This window comes from Sapajus apella, unplaced genomic scaffold (genome assembly GCF_009761245.1).
Source record: "Sapajus apella isolate SASKATOON/1434 unplaced genomic scaffold, GSC_monkey_1.0 scaffold90, whole genome shotgun sequence".
NCBI lineage: Eukaryota > Metazoa > Chordata > Mammalia > Primates > Cebidae > Sapajus > Sapajus apella.
This window is the reverse complement of record NW_022437030.1, coordinates 1,454,510-1,473,875: the sequence shown is the minus strand read 5'-3', so window position 1 is coordinate 1,473,875 and position 19,366 is coordinate 1,454,510. Positions and strand designations below refer to the sequence as shown.

Sequence of the window (19,366 nt, the reverse complement as noted above, 5' to 3'; positions counted from 1 at the left end):
CAAACAGGGAATCGATAAATTAGACTAAGCAATGCTCTATTCAGATAATTTACTCACTGCTTGCTACAGGCTTAAGCATTTGGTACTAAGCTTGGGAAGGTACCTTCTCTATTGTTCCAATGTTAGTTCTGAAGATCAAAATTCCAAGGACTTTAAAAATCTCTCAGCCAAAGAGAAGAAAAGAAAACAGAGTAACTTATATCAGATATCTGAAAGTAGCATACTGTATCACCTCTTAAGATAATTCAACAACTTTCAAGATCCTGGGCATAAAAAGTGTCTCTATATTTGCCATGTATTTTGGTTTTTAAATTATCAAATTAACCCGTTATACCGCTATTGTGGCAAAGCATAAATTCCTATAAATTGTTACAGCTTTAGCTGTAACTATTCCAAATGGTTTCTCTGTAAACTTCTGCCTAGTATAGAGAACCGTGTAAATCAATAGTTATATACTGCCTGCTGGAAGTTGTTGAAGAAAGAGAAAAGATGCTATGGGATGCCAATAAAATAATCTCCTTTTCAGGAGACTGTGACATACCTCAAAAGATGAAAAACTCAAATATTGATACTCTCTGTCCTTTGGTAACTCACTAAATACCCGAAACATGCCTGGAGTTAATGAAGCCTCAGGATGGCTAACTAACCTGGTGATGATGTCAAGAGTGGTGACCTGAGGGATCTGAATCTGTTGAGGAGTCAGCCCATGTTGTTCTAGCTGCTTTGGGATCAAGTGCCTATGGGCAATCTCTATCTTCTCCTCCTGTGTATACCCTGGAAAATAAGAGATCTTGTTTTGTTAATTATTCACACGGCTCCCATCATGCCATGCTTTTTTTTTTGAGACAGAGTCTCGCTCTGTCACCCAGGCTGGCGTGCAGTGGCGAAATCTCAGCTCACTGCAACTTACACCTTGTGGGTTCAAGAGATTCTCCTGCCTCAGCCTCCCAAGTAGCTTGGGATTACAGGCATGCACAACCATGCCTGGCTGATTTTTGTACTTTCAGTAAGACGAGGTTTTGCCATGTTGGCCAGGCTGGTCTCAAACTCCTGGCCTCAAGTGATCCACCAGCCTCAGACTCCCAAAAGTGCTGAGATTACAGGCATGAGCCATTGTGCCTGGCCAATGCTATGCTTTTTAATGGCTCAAACGTAGATTAAATAGATCTTAGTTTAGAACAAATTTAAGTATTATTTCAAATGAGACTATAATTACAATAAATAAATTTATTCTGGCCAGGCACACTGGCTCACGCCTATAATCCTAGCACTTTGGGAGGCTGAGGCAGGTGGATCACTTGAGCATAAGAATTTGAGACAAGTCTGGGCAACAGGGCAAAACCCTGTCTCTACTAAAAATGTAAAAAATTAGCTGGATGTGGTTGTGCACACCTATAGTCCTGGTTACTCTGGAGGCTGAGGCATGAGAATAGCTTCAGCTGGGGATGTGGAGTTTGCACTGAGCTGAGATCATGCCACTGCACTCCAGCCTGGGCAACAGAGACTCTGCCTCAAAAAAAAAAAAAAAAAAAAGGAAGAAAAAGAAATTTAATCTAAATCAATAATTGTTAACATTTCCAACTTTTTCAAACAGAACAAGCATTTACTAAGCACAGTGTTTGAAAGTCTTCTGATTAAATGATGTATCTCCCAAAGAAGAAGAAAAAACCTCAAACCTTAAGAGACAATTATCTTTGCCCTCAAACCCTCTGAGATTTCAAATAGAAAAATAAATGCATCTTTTTAGCATAATTTGATCTATACTTGAAACACACACGCACACATGAACGAACACACACACACACACACACACACACACAAAATTAAATAAGTAGTGGATTCCAAGGGAAGGGCTCTAAAGATACTGTTTCCAGAACTATGACTATAAAATAAATTGTAGCAAAAAGAGAAAACCCTAAGATGTCACTATAAAAGGTTTTTTCCTCCACATTATGGTATATGTATGTGTGTATATGTATTTGTATATGTGTGTATATATGTATTTACATATATATAGTATATTTAAAAGACTTTATGGTCTTATATAATAGCCTAAATAAGTACAGATTTTCTTTGTCTTTAAATCCTATAAGACACAATTCCATCTAATGTCCCTTTCCATTTAACAAGCAAAAATTAAAAATATGAATTGATAAGGCACCTTTTGAATGGAAAGAGGAGGTTAGTAAACACCAAGAAAGCTAGAAGATAGGACAGCTAAATCTGCCAGCGGAAGAAGGTGGCATTATATGTTCTCCTCCGCAGCAGCTGTCCTGATTCTTTCACTTTACTTTAGTATATCTAATGGATTTTCTGCCATAACTTGGAGTTTCCAGGGAATTGAGTCTCATTACTTATTTACTTTAGACTTTAAGTATATACAATAAACATTTTACTCTATCATATTTCAAAACTAAATATAGGAACCTGTAATGCTTGCAGATAATTAAGAAATCCAATTATAATTCACTTAGTTGTAAAAATATATTTCAGATTAACATGAAAAATACATTTAGATTACATTTAGAATCTTAAAGAAATTTAGGGCTGGGTGTGGTGGCTCATGCCTGTAATCCCAGCACTTTGGGAGGCCAAGGCAGGTGAATCACCTAAGGTCAGGAGTTTGAGACCAGCCTGGCCAACGTGGCGAAACCCCATCTCTACTAAAAATGTAAAAATTAGCCAGGCGTGACAGTGTGCACCAAGTAGTCCCAGCTACTCAGAGGCTAAGGCACGAGAATCGGTTGAACCCAGAAGGCACAGAGGTTGCAGTGAGCTAAGACTGCATTACTACACTCCAGCCTGGGTGACAGAGTGAGACTCCATCTCAAAAAAATAAAAAATTTAGGCTGGACACGTGCAAATAAGAAAAGATATTTAGGCTGGATACCATGGCACACATTTGTAATCCCAGCACTTTTGGAGGCCAAGGCAGGCAGATCACTTGAGGTCAGGAGTTCAAGACCAGCCTGGCCAATGGTGAAATGGTGAAACCCTGTTTCTACTAAAAGTACAAAAATTAGCTGGGCGTGGTCACAAGCGCCTGTAATCTCAGTTACTTGGGAGGCTGACACACGAGAATTCCTTGAACCTGGGAGGCAAAAGTTGCAGTCAGCCAAGATCGTACCACTGTACTCCACCCTGGGCAACAGAGCTAGACTCTGTCTCTAAATAAATAAATAAAGACATTTAGATTTTACTCTACATTAAAAAAAAAAGACCCCATTGATATTTGATCTCTTCCAGGGAAAAACAATTCTGTGCAATTAAAATAAGGTGAAAATGCTGTAGTTTATCTAGTGTTAGTAACTGAAGGAACACATTTCACACATTCCAGTAACTGAAGAAGACATTAAAAAAATGTAGCTATTTGATAGATTCAAGAGGAATTTAAAAGTTACACATTTTAATATAAAAGTTAGGCCAGATTTTATGAGAAAGTTCAGTTATTCTTTTTTTTTTTTTTGTCTTACTCCGTCACCCAGGCTGGAGAGCAGTGATGTGATCTCAGCTCACTGCAACCTCTGCCTCCCAGGTTCAAGGGATTCTCCTGCTTCAGCCTCCTGAGTAGCTGGGACTACAGGTGCATACCACCATGACTGGCTAATTTTTGTATTTTTAATAGAGATGGGGTTTCCCCATGTTGGCCAGGCTGGTCTCAAACTCCTGACCTCAACTGATCTGCCCGCCTTGGGGATTACAGGCGTGAGCCACCACACCCGGCCTGTAATTTTAGAAATTACTTTAAAGAAGAATGTCTTATTTATCATAAAATCATCATTCTTTAATGCTAAATTAAATGTGAAATTGTTGTTGTCAACGTTTGTTATTTTGCTCTTCCAGATTCTGAAGCTACATAGAAGCTGATTTATATACATTCCTCAGAACTTTTGAAGATTGTATGTTGGCAAATGAACTTCTTTAGTCAACGCTCCACAGCATGACTAATTTTAAAGGGTTATGGTCAGAAAGGCAAGATGTATCAAATAATGATTTCACCGAAGATTCAAGTACCTGGAACCTGAATGATCTCCATTCTGTCCAACAAGGCAGCTGGAATGGTGGCAGTGGTGTTGGCGGTAGCTATAAAAAGAACTTGAGAAAGGTCAAAGGCCACATTTAGATAATGATCAGTGAAGTTATGGTTTTGTTCAGGATCCAACACCTAGGGGAGAACAAAAAACATTTTAAAAAATTTAGTCGTTCCAACAGAAGGCTGCATATAAGTGAAAACACACATGATGTACTGGCAAGGTTGATAATTCTGCTCAGAATAGTTAGTTTAAAAAACAGATAAAACTAACATCTGAGCATTATTCTTGGTATTCTCTACATTCTACATAATTTTAAAAAATAAAATATGTTCAGTGTCAACATTTCTGAAAATGTAATAGCACAAAGCAACAGAAATTACTTTTTTTTTCTCTTGTATCGTGCTGATTATCAAGAAACTACTTTCAAGCTTTATTCAAAAATCTATTTATTAATGATTCATTGTGTGGCCATCCTAAGTTACCAGTCCTGCAGAACCAGTTTCCATCTTGGTAACACACCCTATCTAAACTGCTATGGGAATATAAAGTAAATGTGTAAAGTATTTTGAAATTCTCAGATAACCAGTAAAATAATAACCAATATAAACCTCCTCAAACATTTTCAGAAAGTCTGGTATAAATTATTTAACCAAAAGGAGAATTCCAAATAAGAGTAAACTTTACTATGAGTTAAATTAGAATAAAAATTACTATGCTACTATATTCTGATAGAGCAAAAAAAAAAAAAAATCGCTATTTTAAAATGGCTTAATGCAAAAACACTGCTGCTTATAATAAGCAAAACATCAATAGCTCTTTTTTTTTTTAAAGACAGAGTCTCATTGGAGTGCCATTACTGCAACCTCTGCCTCCTGGGTTCCAGTGATTCTCCTGCCTCCGCCTCTTGAGTAGCTGGGACTATAGGTGTGCACCACCATGCCCGGCTAACTTTTGTATTTTTAGTAGAGATAGGGTTTCAACATGCTGGCAAGGGTGGTCTCGAACTCCTGGCCTCAAGTGATCCACCTGCCTTGGTCTCCCAAAGTGCTGGGATTACAAGTATGAGCCACCGCATCCAACAACAGCTAAAATATTTGAATTAGATAAATCAGATAATTTACCAGTCAACTTGGAGTTTTAAAATCTGCAACTATACGTTAAAGAGCTTCAAGTCACAGGCATTTATTGCCAAGGGGCCTGTGAAGGACTTTAGTAAGGCACCAATAGCTTCTACATGTTCAAACCTTAAACATATTAACACTTTCACTTACACCCAATTAATATAAACGGGGTTGCCACACATATTCAAAAAGGCAATAAAATGACTAATATACTCACCAATCACAATTTAACTACATAAGCAGTTTTTCCTACCTTCTGATTCTTTCTGAAGTTTTATTTATTTTCAAAACTATCCCTTTTGTCACACAAGTTGGAGTGCAAAATCTCAGCTCACAGCAATCTTTGCCTCCTAAGTAGCTGGGATTATAAGTGCGCACCACCACACCTGGGTAATTTTTGTATTTTTAGTAGAGATGGGGTTTCACCATGTTGGTCAGGCTGGTCTCAAACTCCTCACCTCAAGCAATCCACCCACCTTGGCCTCTGAAAGTGCTGAGAGTACCATACCCAACCCCAAGTTAGTCTTAATTCTAGGCCTCATACATAATTTTGAATTTTGTTAAACATTGTTACTGGAAACTCCCAGAATACAAATCCCAGAAAGCTCTAATTTCACATTTTCACAAGACTTAATAATGTTTAATATCACTAAAAAACAAGTACTTTCAAGTAATCAAAGAAAACTAATTATGTTCAGTATTGAATTGGTTAACAGTGGTCTTACTGTCTACAAATTGTCTGAAAACTGTTTACAGGCCAGGTGTGGTGGCTCATGCCTGTAATCTCACCACTTTGGGAGGCTGAGGTGGGCAGATCAGTTGAGGTCAGGCATTTGAGACCAGCCTAGCCAACATGGTGAAACTTCGTCTGTACCAAAAAATAAAAATAAAAATTAGCCAGGTGTGGTGGCATGCATCTGTAGTTCCAGCTACTCGGGAGGCTGGGGCATGAGAATTGCTTGAATCTTGGAGGCGGAGGTTGTAGTGAGCTGAGATCACGCCACTGCACTCCAGCTTGCGTGACAGAGCGAAATACCACCTCAAACAAACAAACAAAAAAACTGTCTATATATGGAAAATGTGGTAATCTTAGTTAAAACTACTATTTAGTGACAAAGACCCTCTCCTTTTGACCCAAACTTGAGTCAGGCTCTTCCGAGTCCTCTGCTCAACTAGGCCATCAGCTTTTCCTCTGTCTTTGTAGAACCCAATTTGAGCAAGAATCCTGCTTAGTCAGGTTAACGAAAATGTCCCACACCCTTTTTATCTGTTCTCACTCCCAACCCAGTATCTTTTCACCCCGGCCTCTCTTCAGCAAGAGTTTTGTTGTGTCCTTCTAGTGAGATTCCCTCATAACCCTAAGGTTTCCTCTTAAAAAATTTCCTTCTACTGACTCCCCACTCATTCTCGCTACCACTGCAAAACCCCATTGCAGTGTTTCTTATACCTAGTCTCCCAATAAAGTAATCCTTGCTACCTTTAATAAGTGTCATGAATAATTTTTTAACACTAGCTAAGGAAAAAAATCTCCTTAGTGGGTCTAATCAAAGGTAGTTCATATATTTTGGATATGTTTTAGAAATGACCGTCAAAGCTGAACAAGTAATTTTTTTCTTAAAATTTTAAGACACTGGATTATTTTTAAAAAGTAGGAAAATTAATAAAGCAACATTTCTGAATTACAAAGGAGGTTTTAAAACCTGTATTATAAAATACCTAGAGTATAAAGAGAGAAAATCAGTGATGCCTATTAAAAGAAAAACTCTAGATAAATTAAATTTAACAGTTTAATTGAGCAAAGAACGGGTCTGAAACTGGGCAGCTCCCAGAACCAGAATAGGTTCAGAGATACCCTGGCATATGATCTGATAATATTTATGGACAGAAAAAGGAAAGTGACATACAGAAAACAGAGAATGATGTACAGAAACAGCAGGATTGGTTAGAGCTTGGTGTTTGCTTTATTTAAACACAGTTTGAACAGCTGACTTCCTGTGACTTGCTGAAAATCTGTGATTGGTGTAAGAATAGTCTATTTACACATCTAGTTAGGCTGCAGTTTACTTTGTAAGGGGAAATCTTTAGGCCAAACTTAAAATATTATTGTGTAAGGAGGCATATATAGGCTAAATTTGTGTCCAATTTGCCTGTCTTTCTCTTTTACTTAGTAAAATGTGAAATGAAAGTAAATCTCAGGGCCCCCAACTCACTAAGCCAAAGGGAAAAGACAAGCTGGGAAATGTGTCTCGGAAACCTGCCTCCCATTTTGTTCCCAAATAAGATAGCTACAATGACCAAAAAAGCTATATACCTCCCTCACAATTCCCCCACTCAGAAATTCCTTGTGGACCCCAAGATCTTTACCCAGTTACAGTTCTATTGAATTTTACCCCAGCAATGTAAATTAATAGCTTTATCTTTACACATACAGGACAAAGGACAGAACTCAAAGTCATCCCTCTGCTCACCTGAGACAAATGCATATCTGATGGCTTCCTGTGCACTATGTTTTTTTTTATCTTACGCAGAAATGCAGATTCACTAAGCTAGATGAATCCGTAAGTGACTATTCCTCTGTCCCCCTCCCACATGTGAATGGCTGACCAAAGACTCAAAAGAATGCAACCGTTTCTTATTTACCCATACCTTTTGTCTTTTATCTACCCATACCTTTTAAAATTTCTACCTCTTTCCCCAATATCTGCCCATTCTCCTTTAAATACTGAAATCCTAAAAATCATCTTTGGAGAACCCTGGTAACTAAACTTCTAAATTGATTGAGACCTGTCTCAGATACTTTCTGGTTTACCAAAGCATAAAAAGATATTCAGAATTTAAACAGCATCAGAAATACTGATCAATATTCTGGCAGAAAATAATTTCTGGTAATCACTACTCAGATGAAGCTAGCTTTGTAGCTATCAAACCTCTGCTTCTTACCCTAACTTCAGAGCAGAGATTCTACTTTTACTTACATATATATCACCACATGTTATATTTAAATATATATGGGAATATGTTTTCAAAAATTTTTTTTTTTTTTTTTTTTTTTTTTTTTTTTGAGACGGAGTTTCGCTCTTGTTACCCAGGCTGGAGTGCAATGGCGCGATCTCGGCTCACCGCAACCTCCGCCTCCCGGGTTCAGGCAATTCTCCTGCCTCAGCCTCCTGAGTAGCTGGGATTACAGGCACGCACCACCATGCCCAGCTGATTTTTTGTATTTTTAGTAGAGACGGGGTTTCACCGTGTTGACCAGGATGGTCTCGATCTCTTGACCTCGTGATCCACCCGCCTCGGCCTCCCAAAGTGCGGGGATTACAGGCGTGAGCCACCGCGCCCGGCCGTTTTCAAAATTTTTTACTGATGGCATATATGAATAGAACATATTGAGGTTATTGGCGCAGACAACTAAGAAGCCTTCTCAAATATAAAAGGAATTCAAAATACAACTGATACACAAATCTTCAAATGAAGTAACCTGAAGATATATTTCAACTGAACAAGTGATAAACCAAAATACAAGGATCAGGGGCATGCAGTGAAATCATTCAGTCTCAGAATCAAAACTAAATATGGGAGGAAGCACTTCTATTACAGAATGATAAAGTAAGAAACTGACAACCTGCTCCTCCAGAAAAGCAAGGAGAGCACTAGCAAAAATTGTCAAAATCAACTTTTTCAGAATGCTACATATTAACTTCTAACAATTTGAGGAGTGCTTATTCGAGAAAAACAGCTGAATCTCAGTAAACAGAACAAGCTTTGTAATATTTTAACTTGCTTTACACTCATCCCTTGCTCTCAAGTTCATGGTAGCTTGAAAACCAACAGCCTCATAAGCCAGTAGCTTTGAAAACCAGTAGCCTAGCAACCTTGTAGGGGGCAGAAAAGGATTACAATCCTCCAAAAGCCCCATCCCCAGAGAACTGTCCCTGTCTGGCAGTTCCTTGGAAGAGCTCCATATCCTTATTTAACTTAACTCAGAGAACACTCCGTGAGAACAGTTTTATCCTTAGGACATTTACCAGAAACAACCAGTGGCAATTGTTTAGCACTGCAGCTGCCCAGGCAATGATACTAGTTGGGACTAACAAGAGGCTGACTAAAAACTTAAACGGAAAAACTGGGAAATGAGATATTCACAGGGGCTTTGAAAAGCGTTGACATACACCTGGGAATCCAAAATTTCATGTGAATGTGCAGGTTCTAAGTATGTCCAGGAAAGACCCGAGAAGGCCCCAGAAGCTCATCTTTGGCAGACACAGGCTCTGCAATAGCAGGAAGTGAAGGCTAAGGTACAACTGTAAATCATCTGCCCAAGTGGGAAAGGCCCACTTCAATACTTACATAAGAACCCCTAGGGCAAAGAGTGGGAGAGCTACTGTCCAAGTACTTAAGGAAATCTCTGGTCACTAGCTGACCGCTAAACAAACTGAGCAACTTCAGTGGCCACACATTAACAAGTAACACATTTTACAGAATGAAACCAGAAAGTCACTAAACAAATAGCAACAACAACAGCACAAACAAAAACCCCTTAAGGTTATATAATTCAATTATATAGCGGATTATTTAATATAATATTCTAAATATTCAGTTTCAACAAAAAAAAATTATGAGACATACAAAAGTATGGCATAAACACAGTAAAAGAAAGAGACGTCAGCTGGGTTCAATGGCTCATGCCTATAATCTCAGCACTCTGGAAGGCCAAGGTGAGCAAATTGCTTGAGCTCAGGAGTTCGAGTCCAGCCTGGGCAACATGGCAAAACCCGTCTCTGCAAACAAATTATCCAGGCTTGGTGGTATGTGCCTGTAGTCCCAGCTACTCAGGAGGCTGAAGTGGGTGGATCACTTGAGCCTGGGTAAGGTTGAGGCTGCCATGAGCCATGAGTGTGCCACTGCACTCCAGCCTGGGTGACAGAGCAAGATGTTGTCTCAAAAAAGAAAAAGAGAAGTCAATGGAAACCATCCCTAAGGAAGACATGTTGGATTTATTAAACAGAGATTTCCAATTGGCTATTATAAATATGCTTAAAAAATATTCATAATATAAATTTTTATATTTATATTACAAATATGAATATTATTATTAATATCAAATTGGCTATTATAAATATGCTTTAAAATATTTATAATCCATGTAATGCCAAAACATGGATTAACTTTGAGAACACTACGTGAGGTCAGTCCATTATAAAAAAATAAATACTGTATGATCCACGTAGATGAGGTATATAGAGTAGTCACTCATAGAAACAGAAAAGAGAATGGTAACTGCCAGGGACTGAGGAAGGGAAAAAGAAACGAGGAACTGCTGTGTAATGAGTATACAGCTTCACTTTAACAAGATGAAAAAGTTCTGCAGATTGCCTCTACAACAATGTGAATGTGCTTAACATTACTGAACTGTACACATAAAAGTGGTAAAAAATGGTACTTTTTCTGTTATATGTATTTTACTAAAATTTAAAAAACTAAAGGAAATTATGTCTAAAGAATTACAAGAAAGTATGAGAATGATGTCTTGACAAATAGAGAATATAAACAAAGATAAATAATAAAAATTTAAAAATAGAAATTTTGAAGTTGAAAAATACAGTAATTTGAATGGAAAAATTCACTAGAGGGGCTACATGACAATCTCAGCTGGCAGAAGAACAAATCAATGAACTTGAAGACAGGTAACTGAGATGATCCTGTCTGAAGAACAGAAAGAAAAAAGGCTTTAAAAAAAGTGAAGAGCACGTTAGAGACCTGAGGGACTCTGCAAAGATTTTCAACACACGGTAACAGGAGTTACAGAAGGATCTAAAAGAGAAAGGAACATAAAGAATACGTAAAGAAACAATGGCCAAATATTTCTCAAATTTGATGAAAAACATTTACCTACACATCCAAGAAGCTCAAAAAGAACTAAGTAAACTCAGAGGTTCACACATAAACACAGTCGATCAGTTCAAAACAAAAGACAAACATTGATAATCCTGAAAGCTATGAGAGAAAAAATGCTGCCCTCTTTAGGCATAAGAGATTTGTCCCAAGCCCAACAGCTGGCTTCACAGCTGATATCATATGAAATGGCTGAAAGCAAACAACTGTCAACCCAAATTCTATACCAACAAAATTACTTCAAAAATGAAGGAGAAATTAAGACATTCCCAGAAAAACAAAAACTGAGAATGTGTCACCAGGAGATGAGACTATAAGAAATACAAAAGGCTGAAGTTAAAGGACAATAAACAGTATCCATACAAAGAAATAGAGAGCACTGGCAGAAGTGATTACACTGTAAACATAAAAGACAGTATAAATATATTTTTGATTTAACTTTTTATCTGATTTAAATGTTAATGGCATAAAGCGGTAATTATAGCTGATCCTTATCCTTCCATATTTGCAAATTTGCAACCCCCAAATCAATTCAGGCATACCTCAGAGACACTGTGGGTTCAATTCCAGACCACGGCAATTAAGCAAATTTTGTAACAGAGGTAATCACATGTATTTTTTTGGCTTCCCAGTGCATATAAAAATTATGTTTACACAATATACTATGGTCTATTAAGTGTACAATAGCATATGTCTAAAAAACAATGTACATACCTTAATTTAAAAATACTTTATTGCTATAAAATGCTAATCACCTGAGTCTTCAGTGAGTTGTTATCATTTTGCTGGTGGAGTATCTTGCCTCAATATTGATGGCTGATGACTGATCAGAGTGGTGGATGCTGAAAGTTAGGGTGGCTGTGGTAATTTCTTAAGGCCACATTAAAAATTTGCTTCATCTATTAACCCTTTCTTTAATGAAAGAATTCCCTATAGCCTACATTGCTGTTTGACAGCATTTTACCCACCAGAGAATTTCTTTCAAAATTGAAGTCAATCCTCTCGAACCCTGCTGCTGCCTTTTATCAACTATGTTCACGTAATATTCTAAATCCTTTAGAATTTCAACAAGGGTCACAGCATCAAGGTTTTCATTTCAACAAGTTCATAGCATCTTCACTGGGAGAGGATTCCATTTCAAGAAACCCGCTTTCTTTATTCATCCATAAGAAGCAATTCCTCATCTGTTCAAATTTTGTCATGAGATTGCAGTACTTCAGTCGCATCTTTGAGCTCTAATTCTAGTTCTATTGCTACTTCTACCACACATCTGCAGTAACTTCTTCCACCGAAGTCCTGAACCCCTCTAAGTCATCCATGAGGTCTGGAATCAACTCCTCCTGAACCCCTGTTAATGTTGATATTTTGATCTTCTCCCATGAATCATGAATGTTCATAATGGCATCAAGAATGGTGATCTTTTCTAGAGGTTTTCAATTACTTTGCCTTGATGCATGAGAGGAATCACAATCTATGGCAGCAATAGCCTTAAAAAAAAAACGTGTTTCTTAAATAATAAGACTTGAAAGTTGAAATGACTCCTTGATCCACGGGCTGCAGAATGGATGTTGTTTTAGAAGGCATGAAAACAATATTAATCTCCTTGTACAACTCCATCACAACTCTTGGGTGGCCAGAAGCATTGACAATGAGCAGTAATATTTTCAAAAGAATCTTTTCTTCTGAGAAGTAGGTTTCAACAGTGGGCTTAAAGTATTCAGTAAAACTATGCTTAAACAGATGTGCTGTCACTGAGGTTTTGTTGCTTCGTTTACAGAACAAAGGCAGAGTAGATTCTGCATCATTCTTAAGGCCTTAGGGTTTTCAATATGGTCAATAAGCACTGGCTTCATCTTAAAATCACTAGCTGTATTATCTCCTAACAAGAGTTGGCCTGCCGTTTGAAGCTTTGAAGCCAGGTATTGCCTTCTCTAGCTATGAAAGTCCTAGATGACATTTCTTCCAACAAAGCATAAGACTGTTTCATCTACCTAGAAAATCTGTTGTTTAGTGTAGCCACCTTTATCAGTGATGTTAGCTAGGTTCTTCTGTATAACATGCTGCAGCTTCTACAACACATTGGTACTTGCTGCTTCACTTTGCACTTTATGTTGCAGAAACAGCTTCTTTCCTTGAACCTCATGAACCAACTTCTGTGCGTTTCAAATTTTTGTTCTGCAGCTTTCTCACCTCTCTCAGCTTTCACAGAACTGAAGAGAGTTAGGGCTTTGCTCTAGACTAGGCTTTGGCTTAAGGGAATGTTGTGGTTCACTTGATCTTTTATCCAGACCACTAAAACTTTCTTCATATCAGCAATAAGGCTGTTTCACTTTCTTATCATTGGTATGTTCACTGGAATAGCATTTTTAATTTCCTTTGAGAATTTTCCCTTTGAATTCAGAACTTGGTTATCTGGCACAAGAGGCCTAGCTTTCAGCCTATCTAGGCTTTTAACATGCCTTCCTCACTAAGGTTAATTATTTTTAGCTTTTGATTTACAATGAGAGATGTGTGACTCTTCCTTTCACCTCAACACCTAGAAGCCACTGCAGGGCTATTACTTGGCGTAATTTCAATACTGTTGTGTCTCAGGGAATAGGAGCCAGAGGAGAGGGAGACAGAAGGAATGACTGGGCAGTTGAGCTGTTAGTACATACTCAACATTTATTAAGTATGCTGTCTTACATGGGTGCAGTTTGTGGTGCCTCAAACAATTATAATAGCGACATCAAAGATCACTGATAACAGATCATCATAATAGATATAATGATAATGAAAAAGTTAAAAATATTGCAATAACTACCAAAATGTGACATACAGACACGAAATAAGCTGTTGGAAAAATGGTGCCAATAGATTCGACACAGGGTTGCCATAAACATTTTTTTTTTTTTTTTTTTTTTGAGACAGAGTCTCACTCTGTCACCCAGGCTGGAGTGCAATGGTGTGATCTCGGCTCACTGCAACCTCTGTCACCCAGGTTCAAGATATTTTCGTCCCTCAGCCTCCCGAGTGGCTGAGATTAGAGGCATGCACCACCATGCCCAGATAATTTTTTGGTATTTTTAGTAGAGATGGGGTTTTGCCATGTTAGCCAGGCTGGTCTTGAACTCTTGAGCTCAGGTAATCCACCCACCTCAGCCTCCCAAAGTGCTTGGATTATAGGCATGAGCCATTGTGCCTGGCCTGGCATAAACATTTAAATCATTAAAAAACACAGTATCTGTGAAGTACAATGAAGCACAACACAATAAAAGAAGATATGCTTTATTTAAAGCATTTTTCACTCCACTCGATTTTTGGAAATTATATCATTAATATAGCATGCAGTGAAATAAAAAATTAAGATAATACCTTGGGCCTTAAGTTTTTTATCCTTAAGAGGAGGAAGCTAGATTAGATGATGTCTAAGTCCCTCTCTTCTGACATTCTTTGACAATAAATGTATAGTTCCAATCAGAAGATCGTATGCCTATTGTATCTAAGTAGTAAATATACTATTGATCTAATTACTAACGGATCTAATTCTAAGTAAGAACTTCAGTTTTAAAGAAAGTTTGCTATGTCTAGACTAGTGACTTCTCTATTTTGGGGAATATATGTTTTTAGAACTGTAAATATTATTATCTATATAGAAAACTAATATAGTATCCATGCATTTTATTTGCCTATTCACACAAAAATGTATTTGAAAAATGCACTCATATTTAACAATAAAGCCTGGACATGTGTCAATTATAAATATAATATATATCTGGTAAGAAAATAATTCTGTAATTTTCTTTCAAGTCTATTAATTATATATAAGCCCTTACTTTACTTCTATCTAATATTTTAATGCTACTTAATTACAGACTTGCCCATATTCTACTGTCTGCCACCATTTGTTTATCAAGTAGTTGAACCTATTTTTATATTTGTTCAATAAATTTTCAAAAGAGGCTAAATTTTGAATATTCCTTTTTTAGACAATATTAGGTAGTAACTCGAAACATATTCTGTTTTACATAAGCAACAATTGCATGGTAGATCAAGGAAATGGGTATATTCTTCATAAATAAATAAAAAAGCAAGAAGAATATGCAGCAGAAAAAGTTTATTTTTTATTCAGAGTGACTACGCTAGTTTATATTTATATCTACTATTATATACTTTACATGTAGCCTACATTACCTTAATATAAATTAGCTTAAACATAAAATAATCTTATACATTTGACAAATAATATCTAGATATCATTTTTTTTTTAAGATATATTTTTTAAAAGTAGGCTCTCTATGTGGAAAGCTAACTATACTTGGGTCTCCAAACTCGCAGTAATGTTCTAATTTAAAGTGTTGCGTAATTAAATTTGTTCTTTTTTTTTACTGTAAGTGAATCTAGTGGTGACAAAAACAGCAAGTGGCTTTCAAAATGGACACAGAAGAAATATCAGTGGATACTAAATTAACATCTGTACATCTTTACAGTTTATAGAGTGCTTTAACATGCATTGTTATTTGTTTCAACAACCTGTCAGGACTGAGGTTTTTATCCAGGACTAGGACAAGTAGAAAGGAAGAGGATGTCAGGTACCAAGATACTCAGTTCCTCCATATGTATGTCTTGCTTTATTTTATATTATTTATAATCTGTAAGAAACCGATGCTATTAGTACGTGGGTCCAGGGGGCATTTACTTTAAGATATCATTTGAGGTTTTCTTTTTGCCTTTTTTTTTTTTTTTTTTAGAGACAGGGTCTCACTATGTTGCCCAGGCTGGAGTGCAGTGGCTATTCACAGGCGCGATCCCACTACTGATCAGCACGGGAGTTTTGACCTGCTCCATTTCCAACCTGGGCTGGTTCAGCCCTCCTTAGGCAACCTGGTGGTCCCCGCTCCTGGGAGGTCACCATATTGATGCCGAACTTAGTGCGGACACCTGATCCACATTGCATAGCGCAATGCAGCCCAGAACTCCTGGGCTCAAGCGATCCTCCCACCTCAGCCTCCCGAGTAGCTGGGACTACAGGCATGCGCCACCGCAACCGGCCATTTGAGGTTTTCATACTTTTATTTTTGAATGCTAATAAATTGATTGCCAAAAAAGAGAGTACCAAGGTCTATATCAGACAAGAAAATATTATGCTAGCTGCTTGTTATCAAAGATCAATTTAACAAATATTACTGAATCATTACAAAGTATATATAGGTGAAGACCTAAAATACACTGTGTTATCAACTGAACAAATAAACAGGGGACTTATCATCTCCTACTATTTGTGAAGCTATCTTTTGTGAACTTGCTTCAAAACAGTTGTTGAAAAAGTTTAAGTGTCAGGGGAGTGCTCTAAAATTATTTTCAACAGGATAACTATAAGCGTCTAATGGGAGAATCTGCCAGATAATCTGAAAAATGTCCCAATGTAAATTAAACTGAAAGTCTAAAGATATTATATAAGAAACTACTAAAATCTTAAAATAATGTTCACTATTTTACTCTTCATAGTAAAATGAACCAGAGTAAACCAGTTATGGAGCCGGAAGGTAATGAATGATCTTACAAAAAAAAAAAATAGCAAAACTGAACCAAATCAAACCCTTACCTCCAAATACCAGGGCTCTTAAGTAAGGCAAATGTGCTTTTTAAACATCCAAACAAAACCTACTTCTAAAAAAGAACATGATTAATATTAGCCATAAACTGGGACTGTGCCAGGCAAACCAGAATGTATGGTTTCCTGCTTAATAAGACACATGTCCCAAGCCGTCCTGTCCTAAGATCACAAAAACAGAAAAAACAGGAAGCATGAGGGAGCTCAAAGCACAGAAATAAACAAGATAAAAAAAAAAAAACTCTCACAAAGTAAGTTTTCCTCAATTTTACAAATCAATTTGCATTAACAATATCTTAAGTAAGGGTAAGAGGGAGGGGGAACAGGTATGCTAAAAAAAAAAAAAAAAAAAGAAGGACTGGCTGAATAAATTTAGGAAGCAGTCAGAATCCAGATTCCCTCCCCTATCCCAGCAAAACACTGGAAGTTTATTTTCTTAAGAACATAAAACAGCGGTTCTCTGCACAGGGGACCTTGGGCACAGGTGAGAAGAACATATACTATGCTGAAAACAAGAGTTCGGGTGAATGCATATACACAGATGCTGAATGCAGTGATACTCCCCCATGCCAATGCTTCTTCCCTTACTTGGTTCCCAGAATGTCAGCAGCAAGGCCTTCATTCTCAAGGCAAGAGACGTGATTCTCTGAGGAATCTGAACATCCTAAGAAGGAAGACCTAAAGTAATTGAGTAGAAGATTCCTCAACCAAACAGCCCAGCCAGGCAACTCTATTGTGGAATTCACTGTTGGTAAGCCCCACTCCTATGCTCATGGCTTCCAATTGGCCTTTTTGTTCCTTACTATTAAATATGAGCACACAAACAAAAATGTCCAGATACTTAATGAAAGACTCTAATATAAAAGACAGAGACAAAGAAACAGATAAAAGCTGTTACAGGGAAGTAATTTTTTTCTTTTTCTTTTTAATATACCAAGTGGTCAGAGAGAAAAGTAAAATTTAAAAAAAATCTGTAAGTATCTTTCTTACAGAGATAAGACATATTACAACTATGTAATAAGAGCAGGATACTATAACATGCAGAGAAAAAAATTTTTTGAAATAATAAACTCAGAGAGTTTTTAAAAGATAAATCTCAGAAAATCTGCACATAAAGTAGAGCAAAATGTAAAAGTGGTGACTGACTGGAGAGAAAAAATAAGAAAGTCAGAAACCTAACATCCAAGTCATGGGTGTTCCAAAATATAATGGGAAAAATCATCAATAAAAAAATTTAAGAAAAAATTTTAGAACCAAAGAATAGGAAGAATTCAAAGAATCTTAAAAGAATGAGCAAAAATGCATTAAAAGAAACCCATGCCAAGGCATATTACTATGAAATTTCAGAATCCCACTATAAAGGAAAGAACCTGAAAGTTTACAGGATAAAACAGGTCTCAAAGGATAGGAACTGAATGGAATCAGTCTTACCAACAGCAACACTGGAAATGGGAAAGTGAAGTAAAATGGAGGCAAAGTACAATTCTGCAGAAAAATTCTTTCCAACCAGAATTCTATACTCAGTCAAATTACTAATCAAGTATGAGGGAAACATAGACATTTTCAGATATGCTAAGTCTAAAACATCTGCCACTCATGCAAGCTTTCTCAGGAAACTATCAGGGAATTAACACCACAAAAATGAGGGAATGGACCAAGAAAGAGCAAGAAATGGAATACAGGAGACAGGAAATCCAACATAGTGAGAGGTGAAGGAGAACCCAGGAAGGCAGCCATAAAACTGGATGTCAAGAACAACTAGTTCAGATGGGAAGCTTAAGAAGACAAAATGGATAGAACACCTAAAGCCTCTAAATGTCTTGACAGAATCAGATGACTGGTGAAAAGGTAAACAAAAGAAACAAGACAATTAACTCTGAAAAGATTTTTAAAACATGCAGAGAAAAACAAAAACAGGAACAGGAAAAGTGATCATAGTTTACCATGTGGCTCCTAATGTGAAAAGCATTTACATAATCATAATAATGTAAATATTAATATGGATGGAACAGAAATAAGATAAAGTTCATTTTGAGAGATCTGGGATGTAAAAATGATACAGTGGGGACAAAGGGAAGAAAAATGGTAAAAATCTTCATCTCCTGTTGGGGGCGGTCTATAGAAAATGACAAAAAATTTAAAAAAATATATCAAGAAGTGCAAGAAAGCCATGCTATTTTGAAAATGGGGTTAATAAACTAAAAGCTAAAGAGGTCAAGTGCAGAACAGCGCATGGGGGACCCCAGGGAGAAGAAGACCTCCTTGCTGTTTTTTGTTATAACTATGTAGGTCTCCAGATAGTAAGTGCACAAAATTTTGTTAAACTATTTGATTAAAATAGAAAAGGAAAAGAAAAAAAGAAATGAGGGGACTTAGTGAAAGAAATCTTTAAAACATTTTAATTTAAATGCCAAATTGCTCAGCCCTCAGCTAGTATCCAGCTATTTTTCCCATAACTAAAGCTACACCACTGTGTATATCACTTGAATATAATGATCAACTCTCCTCCATAGTCTTCCAGTATGAAGACAGGGAATTTTTCGAATCTTACCTCAAGCAGAGCTGCTGCAGGATCACCCTGTAGACTTTTTCCCAGTTTGTCAACCTCATCTAATAGGAACACTGGGTTGTTCACTCCCACAGTCTTCAAGCCATTGATGATGCGCCCAGGCATGCTGCCAACATAGGTGCGCCTACAGTAAGCAAGCGGCACATTCACAGTGTGA

At 37.1% G+C, this 19,366-nt stretch overlaps 1 protein-coding gene across 4 annotated transcripts in view; it reads right to left on the bottom strand.

The window, feature by feature from the left end:
* Window positions 1–19,366, bottom strand: part of LONP2 (lon peptidase 2, peroxisomal) — a 105,242-nt gene that overhangs the window by 52,505 nt on the left and 33,371 nt on the right. For all 4 annotated transcript variants that reach the window (XM_032255627.1, XM_032255629.1, XM_032255628.1 and 1 more), the window contains 3 exons: window positions 19,192–19,333; window positions 4,015–4,165; window positions 648–774 (listed from right to left, as the gene is read on the bottom strand). In XM_032255627.1, coding sequence (XP_032111518.1) covers window positions 648–774; window positions 4,015–4,165; window positions 19,192–19,333 — 420 coding nt within the window. The remainder of the gene's footprint in view (window positions 1–647; window positions 775–4,014; window positions 4,166–19,191; window positions 19,334–19,366) is intronic.